Below are 20,591 nucleotides of genomic sequence, written 5' to 3'. Positions count from 1 at the left end.
TTTAATATACCTATATTATATGGATATCACCTGTGATAGGTAAAAACTTTTTTTTCAAATAGCGCCATCTGTTGGACGTAAAAGAAACACGCGCTATCTATCTGCACAGATAAACTGAGCCACAGCGCGTGACGGGGTGCAAGCTAGTGAAAAATAAAATTAAAAATCGTAAAAGATTTCTTTTTTGGGCAGAAATTTTAATTTATACTCGACTTATTTGTGCTCCAACGTAAGTCATTTTTAATTTAAATTTAAGCCCATCAACTTGCCTTTTTATCATATTTTTACAGTAAACAGGGAAAAAATACATTTACTCAAATTTTTATTTTATTTTTTATTCATACCCCAAACTAAGCAAATGCCCGTATTATGGTGGTAACATAAATAAGAAATAAAAAGGAAATATAAAAACACATAAAAGAAAAATAAAAACAATAATACAATGTTGTACATATATTATGTACACCTACGCATCTTGCCATTCATTAATAGCACTTTGAACTCTAAAATAAGATGAAATTATTTGATCTATTTCCGTTGTATAGCAATGCATATGTACACAACACGATGTCAACATTATATTGCAATAATCTATTTTCAGTCAACTTTGTTATAACTGAGAACTATCTAGTTAATATCAGTTGGAGTAACATTACGCTTCTGGTGTGGACACTATTCTGTTAAACTAAAATAAATTAAGAACAAGTCAATAACAGTGTTTTATTTGAAAGAATCCATAACAAGATAATCATCATTAACTCACAAAATCTACATCTAAAATATAATCTTACATCTAAAATCATGAAAAATTGGTATCTTTAATGACCTATATTTTAAATAACAAATAAATAAGGTAGCACGTATCCGTAAAACATTGGCTATATCTTTTGATTTAAAATAATCAGTTTGTTTGTGTATTTTGGTCTCAAATCAAAAATTAAGTTTTGTATGAAAAAGGCGTGCAGCCATACCTCAGTGTGTAATTGGATAAATAATCGATTAGCATGTTTCTTAATTTTATCAAAGCATTTTGTATGGCTGTAGAATGCATTGAAGTCCGTATTCAAAAAAATGATTTAGTTTATTATTATTACTATTCGATTCAAAGTTTCAATTATTATTTTTTTACGAGATACTGCAGCGTTACGAAAATGTTCCTGCAGGGACGAATGCAATTTTGCTTCTCCACCACCACATGGGAAAGCTTATAGCGCAGCAGACTACGCCAATCAAATAACACAATCATCACTGCCATGGTTGCCTGGATGGAGTCCCCCCTTATGGCCCTCGAAATAAAGTTTTCGAAAAAATAGAAAAAAAACTGTTTTTATTGTTTTTCTAATCAAAAAAAAAGTAACTAGTTATTATAAAAAGTGGTATATTTTCGTTAGATAATTCGCAAAATTGCAAAAATATATCGCACAATTTGTTTACGTTCAAGAAATACTTCAAACCATCTCTCAAATCATCAATTGTAAATAGCACAGCAGATAATATGAATCACTACTGCGAAGAAAGACATGTTTTTTCCGACCATCAGCTGTGTAAACAACAAGTCAAATAAATTATCTAAAATTTGCACAGCCATGCTCAATGCGCCCGCAGCCAACAAGTTCAAAGTAAACACGTTCAAGGCCGCTGGGGCGTCCCTACTGAACATTCAAAAAATAATACATCCTACTGAGGCCGACCTATCTACGATATAGCGCCGCCAGCGATTGTCAAACTGTGGCTCGAGAAATCAAATAATTTAAATCCCGAGTGCAAATATTTTTTCTTTTACATGATATAATGAGTTCACTCACATGTTAACATTTTTCTTTGCCTCTTTTGCAATGTATTGGTTTTTATATTGTTTTCGCAAAGCCTGTAAATGCTGGGGACTTTAAAAATATTTGTAAATTATACGTCAAATAAAAAATATTGAACGAAAATTTTGAAAAAAATAAGGTTTAGTAAATTTTGTTTTATAATTTGTCGAGTTATTATTTGAAATAGACAAGAAAAGACGAAAAATACTTATAGTTTTGTTTATACTAACTAATAAAAGATAATCTGTTTATCTGAAGCAGAAAAAATCTCGAATTGTGAGCTATGGCGTCATGATAATTGAACATTTTTTCTGGCTGAAATATCTACATCAATTGCAGTCCACTATATGCCGGTGGAGGTTTGAAATACACATTTAACCCGCCGAAAAATATCTAGATCAATTGCAGTCCACTATATGCCTGTGGAGGTTTGAAATACATATTTAACCCGCCGAAAAATATTTTTTTATTATAATATGATAATTGTGTATTTTATTATAATTATTATTTAGGAGCATCGCGTAGGAGCGATTACATTTGTTTTTTTTTCTTCTTCATATTCTATTTATTGCAAATTACTTGTTCACTTGTAATTTGCGTATTATGAACCTGTACTATTTATTTATTCAAAAAACATTTTTTAACATAAAACATACTCTGCACATCTCACTAGGGCATTCCTGTGCAGATGTGCAGCTTTACAATTACATCATTTAAAAAAATACATATATGTAAACTTAATATAATAATAACACAATTATTATTATGCCATCAGCACTTTTAAAACTGGTTTTTCTGTTTTCTTATATGTATTACTAGCTGCTGTGGCTCAGTATGCCTATGCAGATAAACAATAGTGCAAGTTGCTTTTACGTCCAACAGATGGCGCTGTTTAAAAAACATATTTTTACCTGTCACAGGTGACATCTATATAATATAGGCATATATAAACACACGCGTATTCGAATGCAACGTTGTATCAAAATTTCAAAGCAATCGGTGAAGAACTTTTGGAGATTTAAGATTTTGAACAAACGAACAACATTTTTATTTATGTAGATATAAAATACATAGATGATGTACATTTAAATGCAAAATTATATGTACCATGTATTATGTTCATTTTACAAGTTTTTCGTTATTTTTTGTTGGTTTTATTAAAAAAATATTAAAAAAACTCCTGTTGTGACAGTATTATGCAGTAAATCTTTTAAAATATATGTCATGTGAAGCGTATGGATAAATATGTTAAATGTTTGTAAACAAGGTCAAAGTCAATGTTTTGTAAACGAGGTAAAGTTTGAGAGTTTGCGTGTTGTCGGCCATGTTGTGGGCGTGTGCTGAAAGTGGATGGTAAAAAATCTGAGATAACTCGTGTGGCTATTTATAGATACTAATGCTATTTTTACTACAGGCGGTAAACCATTATGGTGGGCGTAAGTGGCAGCGGTAGAATTTAGCTATAAAAAAAGCACCGAACAAAATAATCAGTGCTTACAATATATACTTTCACTGTTCATTCTAGATCAGAGATTAAGTACTGGTAGTTCTGTGAACAGTTAGTAGACCTCGCACAATGTTGACCATTCCGATTTGACAGCTCGTAACGCTAATGCGATCTCTGGCGAAGTAAAAAGGTACTATCCAACACGACAACAGGAACGCAACAAATTACAGACAGACGAAATGACCGAGTCGGATTTTCTTACAAGAGAGCAACTTGACGAACGTATCAAAGTATCAAATCGACAACTTTCCTGGTTGTAGTGACATTTTATTTAAGGACAAGGGGCTATGTGACGGAGTGATGTGGCAGAACGGTAAGATTCTAGGCTCTAGATCCAGTGGTCGAAGGTTCAAAACCCAAGTTACGCGAGTGAACAATATATATGTATATTAAATTCAGATGTTTTTTTTAAATTAATTAAATTTTGATACACTATTAAGGGGATGTTTATATGGTTAAGATGTGTAAAGCATTCAGATAGAAAACATAGGAAATACAAGTGGATAAAAAAAAAGAATGAAGGGTTGGTTCTAATAATAATGTTTGAGAAGAAGTGGATGAAGTTAAGGGTAGCGTGGCATTCCGTCATCTCAGCTACTTCTGTGGGAATTGGCGTCAGGGTTAGTTTAGGCACATTGTTGTATTACAATCGATTAGAAATGCATTTAGATGGAAGGTGTTTGATATAATTCAACCGGCTGTGTATCGTGTACGGCCAACTCAAAACGGGTTCGTAGTACCTAATTATATTATGTAGTACCTGCCTGCCGAGTGCACACCTCTCATAGTGCCGACTGCAGAGTAACGTGCACACTGCACAGTCTGCACATTGCACAGGGCGGGCATCGCGGCGTATTGATCGCTATAACTGGCCGAGACATGCGTACTACTTGCAAACCAATTCAAAAGGAAACACTCAATTGCATTACTAAATGCGTTTCTTACACGAATAACAGCGTTATTTTATTTCAAATAAAACGTAAAAAGACGAAACCAGCAAAGATTAAGACAACAGCAAAGGATGCCTATTAAAAATTGTATGCGTGACTCACGAATAAATGCCGCTTGTCAATAAAGGGTAGATTATTGTAAGTAGTTCGAGATGATTCTTGTTCCATACACCCCTACGGCATCTTCCTGGGACGTCCCCGACTTCTACTGACACTTCATGCTTCGTCCACCCTCTCTACTGTCTAAAAACCATCGAAGCGTACTTTTCTTATCCATTATCCGGTCCTGAATTATTTTCGGAACTCATTCGTGATTCGATCGTACGTGGTTTTAACTCACATAGAGGAGACCCCATTTCGACTGCATTCGGTCTACTTTCCTTTTTTTCTCTACCATATAAATTTCGAAAGATTCCTAGTTTTGGTTTGCGCATCACACCTCACAATCCACGTAATGCTCCATTCGGAAATAGTTTTTTAATACGTTGTTAATAACGTTTGAGAATCCATGATTAAACCGTCGTGCCTTTTATTCAAAATGTAAACGTCAAACTGACAGGTCTGTCTGTGGATGTGTGCAAGACAAAGCCCCGCTGACCAGAGGCGGTTCCTCGGTACGTGCATTTGTGCATTGCACTGCTTGTCTTCAATCTCCACATAACAAATATAGGCCAGTGCAATTAGCGCCAAAAAGGGGGTCGCGATCGAAGTAATTCCGGTAGTCCCAATTTTTTTATATGTTATATAAACTGATCCCCTGGTGTAAAATCTGAGTTTCCGACCTTGGCGCACCTGTGCTCGCGCCGCCATTTTGAAAAAACTGGCCGAAATCGGGCCAAAATCTAGTTTTTCACAAATATCTCATTTCCAATGCAAATTTCGGCTAAAGTACGTTTACAAGTATAATAGAACATAAAATAACCTACAACTTTTGAAATTTCAAATTTATTCTATCTCTAATAGTTACCGAGGTAGAATGTCGTAAAGGTGTGTATATTTTTGAAAAAACAAGTTTTTTGCGCGACTAGGTTTGGTTTTTTATAAATACCTCGTTTCCAGTGGAATTTCATGAAAATTTTATTGAAACCAATTATGTAGAACATAAAATTTAAAAAAAAACTGTGTTTTATGTTTATATAGTTTTTTTTACCGATATAAAGAATAAACAAATCTAGGTATGTACGCACAGAAAATCTATCACGGTTTATTATCACGTTATTAGATTTTTGTTTGCATTTTTAAATACATAAATCTATAAATTTAATAAAGAGAACTTCGGTATGGGGGGGACTACCCCCCCCCCCACCCTTTTACTTCTCCGCTCCGGTTCCCTTCACAGACAGTTCCATCCTTCGTTGGACTGCTGGATTCGTTTATCTGCATAACATTTGTGAGGGTATCGAGTCATTCTGTAGGATTGAATCAGGAAAGTCAGAGCAACATGTAGAGATGAGGCTTACAAGAATTAAGAGGGATGATCGAGACGTTCAAACTCTCACTGATTGGTTTGCTTACTTCCTAAAACAAACGTGATTATGTCTATTAGCAGTGGCACAATCGGGGATAGCAAAGTCACTTGTCACATGGCTGAAAAGATGGGGAAATTAGCTATGTCTAAAGTTATCAACCAGAACTTGGAAACCTACACTTAAAAGTAATGATGCGATAGTTTCTCTTGCGGCGGTGACCAGCAGTGTCAAAAATCAGGGTGTGACTATAGCAATAGATCCATTAATGCTATTCAATATGAACTCTCTCCTGTACCATTGTCTCTTTTCTCAGAGGAATGCGCAAAGGAACGAAGTCTATATTTTATTCATCATTCAACCCTCTACCAAATAATACAGAACTGGGAAGCAGTAAAATACACGTAATTGATGGAGGATATTTACTGCACAAAGTTGTATGGGGGTCGTGCTCAACCTTTTTCAGTAATTTTCCAGCAATATGTCAGGTATGTACAAAATCATTATGGATCCAATGCAGTAGTGGTATTCGATGGATACCCAGATTCTATGGAAAAAAAAAGCACTTAAGGGGTGGAAAGAGCACGGCGTGCCAGAGTTACAACTTCTGCTGAAGTTTTGTTTTTTGAAAGCATGCACCCACAAGTGCCACAGGAAAAGTTTCTGGGAAATGAGAAGAAAAGTCTCGTTTTATTTCCCTACTCAGAACCTCATTTGCACGATCCCACATAACGACAGTACAAGCTGAAGAGGATGCTGACGTTCTCATAGTGAACACGGCAAATTCGTTGTCATCTCAACACGATGTAGTCATAATCGTTGGTCAGGATATTGATCTGCTGGTACTCCTCACAGCTCTCTCACCTCCCAACGTATATAACCAAAAAGTTGGAAAAGGTAAATCACCTAACGCGTTGTACTCGAACAAATGTTTTAAACACATTGAAATAGTTGAAAACATTTTATTCCTTCGTGCCATAAGTGGTTGCGATACAACTGGAGCTCCGTTCGGTCAAGGCAAACACAAATTTTGTAATATTCTTCTCAAGAACCACTCAGTGAATGAACTTGTTCGTGTATTTCAAGACCCAAAAGCAAAGACAGAAACTATCACTTTGGCTGCCGAACAACTATTTGCACTTTTGTATGGCGGCAACGAGAAATCAAATTTGGAAAATTTAAGGTACATCATTTTTGTCAAAGGAGTAAAAAAGAACAAATTCTATTTATCCAGGCTACCACCCACCAAAGATGCAGTCCAGCAACACGCTTCAAGAACATACTTGAAAGTGCAGACTTGGCTTGGTCACGATAAAGATCCGACTGAATGGGGGTGGAAAAAGAATGCTGTTGGGTTACTTACTACAGTAACAATGTTGAAGAAAGCTGCACCTCAGGCCTTGCTGAACTTCATATCATGTCAATGCAAAAAAGGTTGCGCTGGAAAGTGCACCTGCAGAAAGTCGGGTTTGAAATGTTCCCTACTCTGCATTCATTGCAATGGCAACTCCTGCGAGAATGCTGTAGAAGCCTTCGTTGATGACGATGACGAGAAATATGATAACCCAGTCGCCACAAATTTGGGTGATAAGACAGATGAAGAAGCTATTCAGGGACAGAAGTAAGAAACTATAGTCAAGGGCTCGTACTTCTGTCTAAACTGATCTACCATTAATTTTATTTGTTGTTATGCTGACAACTTAACTAATAAAGAAAAGAATGTCAATAAATGTTAATTTTACGAAAATACCAATTTTTTATCTTTTTTATGTACCTTATCATCTTAATTGTATTAATAATCTTAAATGTATGTTGTGATTACGTTAATAGGCATGTCAGACCAAGCTGCGAGCACAAATGTAGTGGCTTGGCCAATTTTAGTGGTCTTCCCATTGGGAATGTATGGCGACCGATATGCTGAAATAGTCTATCTACTATATTTATAGCTAGGTCTGACACAGGCATGACGATTGTTGTCAACGTATATGTTCTTAGAACAATAATTGTTAAAGAAAAATAAAATCAAGGAATGCCAAGTTTAAAACACCTAACCTCTGTTTCAATTTTTGGCTTGGTTTTGGTGGATTAGAGTTTAGATACGTAATAGAGATAAAACATACAAATTATATACCTATTTCTTTAACGAAATTTTATTTTCTATAAAATTATTATCAATAAATTTTTAACAAAATTGTACTGGAAACGAGGTATTTATAAAAAACCAAACCTAGTCGCGCAAAAAACTTGTTTTTTCAAAAATATACGCACCTTTACGACTTTCTACCTCGGTACCTATTAGAGATAGAAGATATTTATTTTTACAAAGTTGTAGGTTATTTTATGTTCTATTATATTTGTAAATATACTTTAGCCAAAATTTGCATTGAAAATGAGATATTTGGGAAAAACTAGATTTTGGCCTGATTTCGGCCAGTTTTTTCAAAATGGCGGCGCGAGCACAGGTGCGCCAAGGTCGGAAACTCAGATTTTACATCAGGGGATCAGTTAATATAACATATAAAAAAATTGGGACTACCGGAATTACTTCGATCGCGAATCGCTAATTGCACTGGCCTAATAAACGACATCTATGCCCCAGTGATCGATGTAAGAAATTCGTAATTCCCGTCAGGTCATTATTTGAGCTATCTTCTAGTAAAAAAATCCCGCGCAAGAGCAAGCGGTCGTGCATACCCCGATATGCACAGAACCAACTTTTACCATACTACTAAAACAGCGTCGGGCGGTGTCGAGACAGCCCGAAGTAGCCGAAACGGTGACATAAGCGAGACAGATTACACTCTTAACGTCAAATTACGTGTTAGAGCAGTGCAGATACATAACCCATCCGTGCATTATCGAAGTGCTTTGACGGCGAGTGAATTTTGCATCACTTTGATCATGCGTAATCCAATGCGTTTGGAATGGATTCGCTTAGAAATACTTATGTTCAGTGTTAACGCAACAACATTAACACATTGGAACTCGTTCGCGGTGAAATCAAACGGTTTCGCTATATTTTCAACGATGAATTGAGTGTCCTTTATTTTCAAGATAATTTTGTATTATTTAATCAGTTATTTTACAAATACATATAACTTAGAAGATAGAATGAATTGCAGTAGGTGTTCCCATTTATTAATTTGCTCTACCTAAATTACAGACTAGGTACATTTAAAAAGTGAAATGCACTGCTGGTAATTACAGTCACGGGCCGCGTCTGCCGCTGACCCCACGCCTCAAAGCCCGGCGTCGTATCTTTTTACTCCGTTCTGAATATGGCCTAATTTTGGTTTTATGCATAAACATGTATATGAGCAATTCTAAATAAAGGGTGTCCGGGGGTTACTTGCGCTAACTTCGAGAAATGATTCTACATAATGGTAGCAGTAAAAAATATTAATAACTTTTTTCAAAATTACGATGTTGATTTTCCATACAAAAATATTTTCCCATGGACGAATATTTATTTTCCCATGCAAACAATTCAACTTTTTAACCTAAAAACTACCTTAAAACGTTGGAATTTCGAAGTCAACCTGTATTATGCAGCTCTTCTCTGACGATTGAATATAAAATTTGTGCATAATATTTTTTCCCAACATTCGTCGAACGCTAACACCAGTGTAACATTTATGGTAATTCGGTTATTAGAACTCGATAATTTGAAATTAGATACGAATGGTTTCAAATACACGCGTGTCGTTTGATCGCAAACATAATTTATGTACACATTGACATGCAAACAACACACGAGATATATTCATATTTCACACGATATTGACATTGGACCAAAGCAGCTCGCTTTTAGTAATATAATATGTAGGTACCTGACTACGTGCGTGATACTCGTAGCCGCATGGCAACAGCGAGGCAGACATGCCTGACCTTCATAATGATCATTCCCTTCTCCCTCCCACAGGGGAGGGCGCCTAGGCCGGCGAGGGGTTCGATGACCTCCTGTCTGGAGGTGCATTCCGCTACCCGTAGAGATGGGAATACCATCATCGACATTTAACCGATATTTTACAATACACCACTGTGCTTCATGCTCCTACTGCAAAACTTGAGAGGTGATTGATTTCATTCGTAATTAATACTCGGACAGAAACTCTGAATATATTTTTCCGCTGGCCCAAAAAATACGATTGGCAGTTCTTATAAACCTGAGTACTTTTGCTGTGTGAAATGAATTAATTAGATGACTGAACGCAGTTGGCGCTAACAAAAAATTGTCCAAAGAAGCGAAGTTAGCAGTCCACAATGGAGTGCTGGTACCTACCCTGATGTATGGAAGTGAGGCATGGAACTGGCAAAGAAAGGATGAAAGTAGATTGAATGCTGTTGAAATGAGATCTCTGAGGCGTATGTGTGGTAAAACCATGTATGATCGTGTGAGGAATGTGGATATCCGCAAAGAGTGCAAGGCTGATGTAAGCGTAATGAGTAAGATCAAGAAAGGGACGCTTAGATGGTTTGGGCATGTAGAGCGAATGAGCGAAGAAAGGAGTGTAAGGAGAATATACGATGCAAATGTGAATGGTAGCAGAAGTCGGGGACGCCCGAGGAAGACATGGCATGACCAAGTGAATCAGATACTTGAGTCGGGCCCTGTCAAGAGTCAGAACAATAGAAGAGTATGTATGAGACGATGTATGAATGTGAATGAGGCAAGGAGTGTGTGCCAAGACCGAGTTGTTTGGCGGTCCGTCCTCTCTGCCTACCCCTGCGGGGAAACGGCGTGATGGTTAGTTAGTTAGTTATTATAAGTAAACGATAATTGAACAAACTACTTCATATAACGTACAGTTACGATGCATTGGAATCGTTGCATTGCTAAGGGCTAATCTATTGTTATTATATATCAATGTTGACAAGTAATCACAGTTTGATCATAAGCTGAAACGGACTGAAAATAAGCGTGAACTGTCGATTCGACGATCACCAAATGTGATGCAGTTTGAATCCCCCTCACCTAAGTATATTTCTGTCAAGTTACTTTTACTGAATTTTATTAGAATTACAAATAAAACGTTTTTGTGTGAGATCGATTCAAAGTTACCATCACTACTACGAAGCGAGGCGCCCAGCGCCAAACCGGTCCGCACATAACCGAAACAAGTCAGCAAATAGGAAGTAACGATACGGCGAGTAAAAAAGTTTCACAGATTCAAAGCACGTATATCACCTCGCCACGCGGGACGGAGGGAACCGTTTTACAAATAATCTTCTTCCCCACTGTAAAAACACACGTATTATCGTCTACCGCATGACGTGAATGAACTTCTATTTCCAATGCGAGCCGGTAATGATAAGTATGATTATTATTATTTTACTGAATTCATTCATGATTTTATTTAAAAATAGGTTTGCGTGTCACCTGGTTTGGCTAGCCGGTAATAGTCGTCGGCTTATGGTTTTGTGACGATGTGTAGAGCTGTGGCATTATGGATAATATATTATGACGTGTCATTGAACCAGAGAAACAGCTGATCATAATAATATTGTGCTGCCTTGTTATCGATGTTGCTGATTAAAGTCGTATCGCGCATAAGTGTTATACAAATACAGACCTTGTGTCAATAGTGGCGACCTTTTTAGCGGCAAGAAACATAGCAGAGTCGAACTTTAATTGCTACATTTGAAAAATCCGTGTTTTGAAAATGTTTTTTTTATGGGGGAGAACCAGAATTCCTCATCAGATCCTGAATTTTACAATCCAATTATTCGGTAACCAGCCACTTCATAACCGAGATAATGCATATTATTCTAGTTTGAACGTTTCGTTGCTTGCGGATCTTTGTAAAACTTGAGGATTGGTATTCAAATTTATACGATATAATATTGTTTTATTGGTTACCTATAAGCCAAAGGCCAGGTGAACACGAGCAACTTAAGTTGCAGGCAACAGTTTCATGCATCAAAATCCATCACAATCTAGGTACATCGGGATGCGCCCACGAGGGAGAATTTATTTGAATTTGTATGGTTTTAAATAGTTGCAAACTATCGCCACAACCAAAGTTGCTCGTGTGCCAGGGGCCCAAGTGATAGATAGATTACACTAATTGTCGCAAACTTCGTTGAATAAGTAAATCAAGACACCTCGTCGTATAAGGAAAATATCTTCACTTCTTTTCTCCTGGTGCCGTCTTCTATCGGAGGTTTTCATATCGTCGAGACAATCTTCACCCTCTACACTGCAGTCCGGAACAACTCTGAGCTGCACACGTACCAGTCACGTAAGTTTCAAAGAGAAACCTTGATATCAATGAATTAATCAAGTACATTGGTCTAAACTTAGCCACGTAATGAGAATATAAGGAATGCGAGTCAAACATATTCTAAAACCTTTTGTTCTAAAAAGCAGTTCTCGGCTTCGTGAGGAGGAAAGGGTAATATCCCCGGTGCAGCGGCGCTCCCTAAACTGGTTTCGAGTGCATAATGTATTCCGTACATACACTATACACAGGGCAAACAACACATACGGATAATAGGTACCTACACATTTAATGGAAGTCGCGTTCGCCTCAACATTCGCCATTTCTCCTCTCACATTATAAATTGACGCCGCACTTAATTCAGATAAGCAGTATTTTGTGTAAGTTTTTCCAACCATCAATAATATGTCAATGAAAACGAGAAATTACGCATAGATAAATTTGAATTAAATTAGAATTTAAATACAATATTTTGCATCTCCGCCGACGAAAATATGTAGTTGTTCCTTATTTCTTATTATTAATTGAAACGAAATGTTATTTGTGGTAATTGTGCGTATTGAATGTTAGTTATAGTTTAGTATAATTGCTCAGAAATTTCACGTTGCCCATTAAAAAGTACTCTAGATCTGCTCACAATTTCACGATATGCGTAAACACGTCGTGTATACTCAACAATAATAATTATAAAGTGACATTGTAATTTATTATGGCAGCAAATTCCCACGCAATAAAATTTTCAGCGTCGAAAACACTAACCCCCTTCTGAATGGGCTTTAACGGCGGAACTCCTCTTGCTCAATTATTATTGTCTTTCACCACCCTAAATAATTAATGTTTGCCGATCTTCAGTGATCCGGAAGAACTTAACACCATTAATAAATAAAAAAATATCTCTCGGAGGCCACCGAGGTTGAATTTAAGATTCAATAAACGTTTCAGTATTCATTACAATCAAAACAGGTTGTGCGTTGTGCCCATTTTAAAAAGATGATCGAGGGATGCGGAAGCATTTCAGCAACTAATTATAATTACCATGCAACAAAATGTATTACCGAGAAACGAGAGCCTGTGAAAGTTGTGCATTTAGGTATATGAAATAACATATAAGATCGCAAAATTCAACTTAGGTAGTGTCTTGGATAAATAAATCCTATTTTTAATGCACGACATCTATTGACTTTTTCTGCAAGTCTAGGCGATCATACATAAAGATAGTAAATGTGCGGTGAGAAAATGTTAAGAAGTGTTATGTACCTGCGCATCTTGCCATTAATAAATAGCACTCTAAAATAAGATTACATTATTTTATCTATTTCCGTTGTATAACAAGTGAATATAATGTTTCGTTTGAAATAATCCATAACAGAAGTATGATACCTAAGAGCAATGAGTTAAAAATGACCGAAGGGAATAGGGTCCCATTAACTCAGTTGGTAGAGCACCGCCACGGCAAGCCGAAGGTCCTGGGTTAAGTCTTAGATGTGACCCATCTTTTTCTGTTTACAATTTTCGTTTAAAAATCGCTAACAATGTCTTCAATAATGAAATAACTTTATCTACCTTTAATTACGTATACTTTTTCACGTTGACCGGGTTTCGCTATGAATCATAACTTCATTAGACTTTAATTATCGAAAGAAGTACATACATATTTTTGTTCGTGCCTCTAAATTCTGGGTGCATCTTATTGCCCATGGCGTGTTACAGTTACAAACGGTAAGATAAATAATGTGCTTCACATCCGCCATTATGTATTTGAGGTGTAGATCTTGTAGAGCGGCTCAACGAAAACAAAGACAAGAGCCATAAAGTGTACTTTTAGAGTAGAAAACTTTGCATTTCTCCAATAACCTCCTCGGAGCCTGGACTTGAACAAGTCGTGCACTTTATGCGACATGATTTATTGTCAATTGTCCTACATTGGAGCACGTTCCTTGTCAGATTGTCCGATCAGAGCCGCTTTCTATCATTATTTGTAGAAATTTAACTATTTATACCTCACCTACTAGACAGTTGAGATATAGCAACACTGACGTGTTTATTATTGTTCGACCCTATATAAAAAAAAAACTACGAATATTTGTTTAAGTTATTACAAGTCAAGGTTTAGCACTCTTAAATGGACCTGAACATCAATCACTTTGTAGTCTGCTAACACAAGCAATACTGCAAAACTGTTAATTCCAGTTACAACATTTCTCAAACAATATTGATTCTATGTAATACATACCAAAATGTCCGTAAAAGGTGCATTTACATTTAGAACCAATAAATTTTCAAAGGTTTCACCTTTATTTCCAGTACGCATTTCCGAACTTCCGAAGCTTACGGTCCAAAACTATTTCATTGGAAAAGTTTTAGATTTCCTAACTACCCTAAATATAATGTACAGATTGGCACACTACAACGTGTCTATTTTTGAGTGCTAATTAAGTTCGATAATATATATTTTTAAAACATCGTTGCAATCATTGAAGAGAGAGCAGCTTTCATGCATTTCTCTATAATTTTGTTTCATCTAGCAGGGGGTCATCCTGCAAAAAAAGTTTTTTTTCAAATCTCGCTTACAAATCCGATAATTCAAATTGGAGTCTGTAGGCTGTAAGTTACAATTGTTGGAGTTGTTTGTAACTTACAACCTACAGAAACTTCGATTTGAATGGTCGGAAGTTTACCGTTGTGTTATATTTATAATAATTATTATTAACTGTATAATGTATGTTTTGTTAAATTGTTCAGACAGTTTGTATAGTATATAGGATTTGCATAAATTTCACAAAACCAGGAGCCGGCCGATGAATGGAGGAATTGTAAGAAATTTCTATTTATGCCACCAACGGATAGTAAAATAAATTACATTTTTTAATAAACTTTGAAAATAACTTGTTATTCGGATGATATTAGGCTAACAGGGCTTGTATACGGTTTTTAAATGTATTTGGCACATTTATACAAGAATAAAAGGTGAAAATTATGGTGAAAATGTATAATGCTGGGTATAAAGAGAATAAGTCATCAAAAATTGGATTATTTTTTTTTTCAATCTCTAGGGCATTATCTGCACGTTGTATAAAAAAATGTATTTGTTACTTAATCACTCAATAAAAGTAATCAACAGTTTAAAAAATTGAAAACGGCTATCCTAAAAAGTGGTTGTTTTTGACATATCAACTTTATTCTGAGCATGATAAATATGCGTCGGGAATCGAACCGGCAGAGATTGTTACATATTATCAGATTATTACATGTGCCAGCTGAGACACGAAACAAATAACCCGATCATTAGACCACGGAGTCACCTGTCGGGGTAAGTACCTGCTCCCAGGTAAGCCTTAAGATCATCAGTTCAGTGGGAGAAAGAATTTAACAAAAAAATGGTTATAACAGAACGAAAATGCACTGATAGAATGCTTCGTTGAATCAATGAGAAAATATGTAAGAAAGAATTGATATTTTTTCATCAAATATGTTTGTGTGTTTCGTAACAATGAACAACAATTAAATGAAATTTGCAATTGCATGGCATTATTTTCCAACTAAATGTTCAATGTCAACGGTAACTACTGCCTTCAGCTCAAAGTAATTTCGATCATGATATCAAAAAATACTATTCCATTGCTAAAAAAATATTTAGAAAAAAGTGTTTTTAAATCTGAGAGAGAGAAAAGCCGGAGAGATGAGAAAATCAACGAATGGATAAGAGAGCAATATTATTTAGGATACGAATAAATTATTACACAAAAATGACAGAACTGGGCAGGACACGTGGCTTGAAGATGAATAAAAACACCTGGATAGTCAAGATAAACTGGGTAGATAAATAAATAAACAGTAATACAACTTAATTAAAATATTATGCATTAACTACTTTTCATCAGTGAGAAATAATTTATTATTTGGGACCTAAAATGAATCCTTGGGGAAAGCCACGTGGTGTGGAACATGGAAGAAAGATATTTTACGAAGATGTACAGCTGGCTCGAAAGTACGAAAAACACAATATTTGTACATCGAGAGCAAACCATTGTCCAATTTTAGGTATCGGCAGATATCCATTGTTACGCTTCTCGTCGCATTTAATGAAATCTTAACAATGGCTTTTATGTTCGTAAACCCTCATAGTATTTTTTTTAAATTTAGGTACCCTACTGCAGGTAAAAGCGTTTTTGTCGTACAGTAAAAACATGATTTATTTCGCTAGTATAAGAATACGTTGGAATATTTTACCGACTTTAGAGAAAAATGCAAAAAGGTAGATTCCTAATTCAAGCAAAGATGCAATTGTTGAGTGCAGGCTGATAATCTCCGAGCACAAAAATCCACATTAAGAAATCCAAGCACAAGTCGGTCAACGGAATAATAATTGCACCGTCGATGGATGATGGATGCGTGCTGCACCGAGATGTTCCTATGGTATAGATTACATTCAGAGTCCCGGGACTGTTAACTGTCATTTCCCCTGTCCCTTTCCAATATACTCAATTGATTCTGTCTGTACGTCCCTTTCGTCTATATTTTAAATTAAACACAACATCCGTGGATGAATACAATATTGAAAGATAGGGGACGGAAATGGACCAAAAGGCAAGCGGCAGAGCCGAAACCATTAAATATTAGCATGATAGCTGTTTCGCCTCTAGGAGATGGGGTTGTCACAATGTCAAAACATTTGAAAATTACCTAAAATCTTACTAACTACGTAGTAACACATTGAAGACCCTGTCTTGGATTATAATATCGGATCTTTATATTGTTTTAATCACCTAATCGTGCCACGCAATCTTGTGACGCCTCCGACCCGAACCTATCATCCTACTTGCGTATTACATCATCCTTCTAGTAAGTAGGCCTTAGGCTAGCATTACACTTGTAAGTTTTTTCGTAAATTTACGACTTCTAGCCAATGGGCATATTGCATTTTTAAAATCCAATACGCCCATTGGCTGGAAGTCGTAAATTTACGAAAAAACTTACAAGTGTAATGCTAGCCTTACGAAATATAATGTAATAAAATAAATTACAATGACATACTTTTTCATGGGCAATTAACAGAAGTACTTATTTAAGATGTAAACATTAAAACATTAAAATTCATTCTGGCTTACGTGCAACCGCGCACGTGAACAAAGCACTTCGTTAGAAAAAAGAAGGGCTGCCATAAATCCGGACAAAAGGCGGAACGATCCATAATATGACAGCCATGACTAGGCCCTAGGACTAGCTTTCACAGGTGTTGGAAATAGCAGCCGGGTCTGTGGGATCTACATTGGGTCACAGCTGTAGTACGAAGTGTGTACTCGTCTGTACCGGCACGGCGCAGTAATAATGATTATTATTGTTGTTTAGCTGTGAACAGCTGACTGGGTTAGGTCTAGTCTGTAAATAAGTTTCTTTTGCGTCTGTTCGTCTTTGAGAGTATCCCGCTTGTCTGGCAGGGGTCGACAAACTTCACTATGTATCAATATGTACTCTAAATATATATACAGTTTTAAGTACGTGGGTCCTATTGTTAACTGCTTTTAAAATTGCATGGACCGGTAAATGTTTAATAAATTAAAAGTTATTTGAACTTAGTTTCGAGTGGAAAAAAACTCGCCTCGCGTCCGAGAAAAGACCACCACTTGAGTTGAAATAATGTAGCAATGTGTGGAAACTAGATATTTCACATCTCCCCCTTCCATTTATCTTCGTCTCCAGCCTCCTCAAAAAGAACCTCCACACAGCATTCCCGAAGATGACAGGCCCCCCCTGAGAGAAATAATTTTCATCAATTTGCCTCCCGTGTAGAGTTAATAATAATACTTGTATAGCGGCGTTTTTATGAAAAATCACCTCATGAGCGCGTAAAAAAGGCACTCCCAATTAACAGGATTCCGTAGCAAGTGGAACTCTCGAATTAAAACAAACAAAAAAACATTGAAATAGTCTCCTGCAACTGTGCGCTCCATTTGTAACTATTTTATAAGTTTCAGCGGTATGCATATAATACAAGGCTAATGAAAATGTTTTTTTAAAAAGTCGGTGACCCATTCCAAAGGAGCTCCCAATGATAACAGTGGTCACTGGTTAGATACCCCTGCCGATGTTCGGAATGATCGTAAACCGGCTTCGGCAATCTCCGCCGCTCCAGCTGTTCGCCCCCCTCGGGATAGCCCTCCTACTCCTGCAGCCCGAGCAAAAGGGTCCAAATAGCAGGGTATTATGACGTGGCACGTAGACCCCCTCCCCACCGAGCACTATTTGATCCTGACTGGGGCTAAATTTTCCAATTATTTTTAAATACATCTTGGGTATTATTATTACTATATATTGAATAGCGGTCTCGCTGATAACCAATGTTCGATATTTTTTTTAATGCTCTAGGCTGGATAGGTATTGTTATTTATTGTGGCCATACAGGGCAGTCACGTGCTCGCTGGTCCCATGTGCAGGTAAGCACCCCCACCCGAGGAACGTAGGAACTGAACAGCGGACAGCTGTTGTGCAAAAACGAGTTTTTCGATAAAAGAACGGGCAACGTCAGGTAAGGGGAACGATTGTAACATTTCTGATTTGACGCACAATGAATTATCGAAAACGCAATTTCGGAAAATAGCAATCTTCATCCCTAAATTGTCTTCTACGTACATTTAATTTCCCGGGTTGGAAGTCACAAGGGCCTATCTCTAATTTTAATTATCATATCCTTGTAAATGTTGAATAAAATCCTGTTATCAAGTTTGGTCTCGGCAAAAGCTGGACAGGCCCAGTAGGCCTATATATATATTTAAATAAGATACACAAAGCATGTAAATAAAACAAAAATGGTACTTTTCCTAATGCGTATTATTTAAATGAACACAGGTGCTGCGAAGATTTTAATTAGTGGGCCATTTGACACGACAGACATGTGTAATGCCTACTGCCTACCTCTATGGTGAAAAAAAGGTGTGAATATTTGTGTGAAAAACCAGAAAATGTGCAATTTGATCTGTTCGGAATAGGAACTCCAGAAAAAATATTCAAATAATGGGTAGCTACAGGCAAACAGTTTTAAGAGTGCACGTTTGACTGTATTATGCACACCAATAGTTTGGAACACCCGCCGGCAGTGCAGTAGTCCTATGTTGCAGTACACCACTACAAACGCAAGAATCTCTTTAAAATGAACTGACTGTACCTACCTATCGAAAAATAATAAAATTACAAACCAGGAAAAATATCAATTTCGCGTTAGTCTATTTTGCTCTCAAGCATGGCGTAGAATTAGTATCCTTGTGCTGAAAGTTCTGCGTGTAATTTCTGAATAGGCTAAAGTACAGAATGTGCCAGAAGAAAAGCAATGCACAAGCTGCAACAAAAGACGAGATCGGCCGACATTTTGTTTCCATGCAACAAGGCAATAACCCGGACAGCCTGAATACGATCTCCTATCACATCTCACGGCCAAATTACAAAGGTGGGTCCAGGAATTAAAATATCAGATTAAAAACCACGCAATGAAATGACCAATCTCGCGCCAGTCCAACGGTTCATCCCAATAACTGTCGAGTCGGGCATATTTTCAGAATTTAAAATTTAAATTCTTATGCAAATTACGTTCGATAAAGTTGAAACGCAAAACGAAAAATTTAAGCGTCCTCAAATCTGCGAGCTAGGAGTGACGCAAATCAGCTGATTACTAAGCATGTGCGTACCTATGGTATTTTATTAAAAAAATGTAGTCATTTTTACTGTATGTTACGATGGATCGTGCGGGGAATTCATCTCTTCCAGTCTTCGTGATACGAATTACGAAAATGGCCGGTGACCGAGACCCCATCTTGAAATCGCCCTCCATGTTGCTAAAACGTGAACCATTTGCAATTCAGAACTTTTCACCCGGAATTCGGAGAAAACGCCGAGCGATACCTTACTAATAGAACGGAAAATTTAAAAAAATCAATTCATGCGTAAATACCTATGTATTATTGTGTTAATCGGCCTTTCAAAAATGCCGGCCGGCATAATGCATCGGTAGACCTACCTTAACAAAGCTAATGGATGTGGTCGTCCCTTCGACGTCAACAACTATTACGCTAGACTTCAGTATCTTTTCGTCGATTTCCTTTACACTTTTCTCCATTATTACACTCGGATAGCACGCTGCCTTTGCAAGGGAAACTTACGACAAGTTAAGCCGATAGAAATCACAAACTTATCGATCAAAATTTGACTAGATGTAAACCGCGATATCTAAAACAAGACGCGCGTACAACACAACCACCAAGCGGTTCGTCTCGCCAGGCCTGTCTGAGCGAGTCACTGCCATCTAGATAGCTTCTAGCTTCCCGTCTCCAGCCATCCAGACTCCGAGGGGAATGTGGAGAACTTTCCCTGAAAAGTCATTTTAACCCCTCGCTTATTTCAACACGCGAAGTATATTCCCTGATACTTTTTACTGACTCGCGAAAAGTACATACTTCACTTCATCTAGTTAACAGCTGTGTATATTTCAGGGGCGTAGCTTGGTTTACGTTCAAAACAGCTGTTCATTTTTAATTGAACTTTTCAAACTTTTCAAACATACCCGCGATTTGACGAGGTATTGATGATACAAACTCGTTGCCTTATAAATTTCAATTAAAATACTGAAATTGTGATGGCTAACACTA

General features: G+C 36.8%; 1 protein-coding gene across 1 annotated transcript in view; it reads right to left on the bottom strand.

Annotated features, from left to right (window-relative positions):
• LOC149416720 (uncharacterized) overlaps nt 1–20,321 on the bottom strand; it is a 39,332-nt gene extending 19,011 nt beyond the window's left edge. Inside the window, exon 1 of the mRNA XM_089640908.1 lies at nt 19,964–20,321. Coding sequence (XP_089497034.1) covers nt 19,964–20,062 — 99 coding nt within the window. The 5' untranslated portion in view covers nt 20,063–20,321. The remainder of the gene's footprint in view (nt 1–19,963) is intronic.
• Between the last annotated feature and the right edge of the window lie 270 nt (nt 20,322–20,591).

The sequence above is a fragment of the Hesperophylax consimilis genome, chromosome 16, assembly GCF_061612785.1.
Source record: "Hesperophylax consimilis isolate HC1 chromosome 16, BYU_Hcon_1.0, whole genome shotgun sequence".
In the NCBI taxonomy this organism is placed as follows: domain Eukaryota; kingdom Metazoa; phylum Arthropoda; class Insecta; order Trichoptera; family Limnephilidae; genus Hesperophylax; species Hesperophylax consimilis.
Note: the sequence above shows the minus strand (reverse complement) of the source record. Positions and strands in the feature narration are given on the sequence as shown.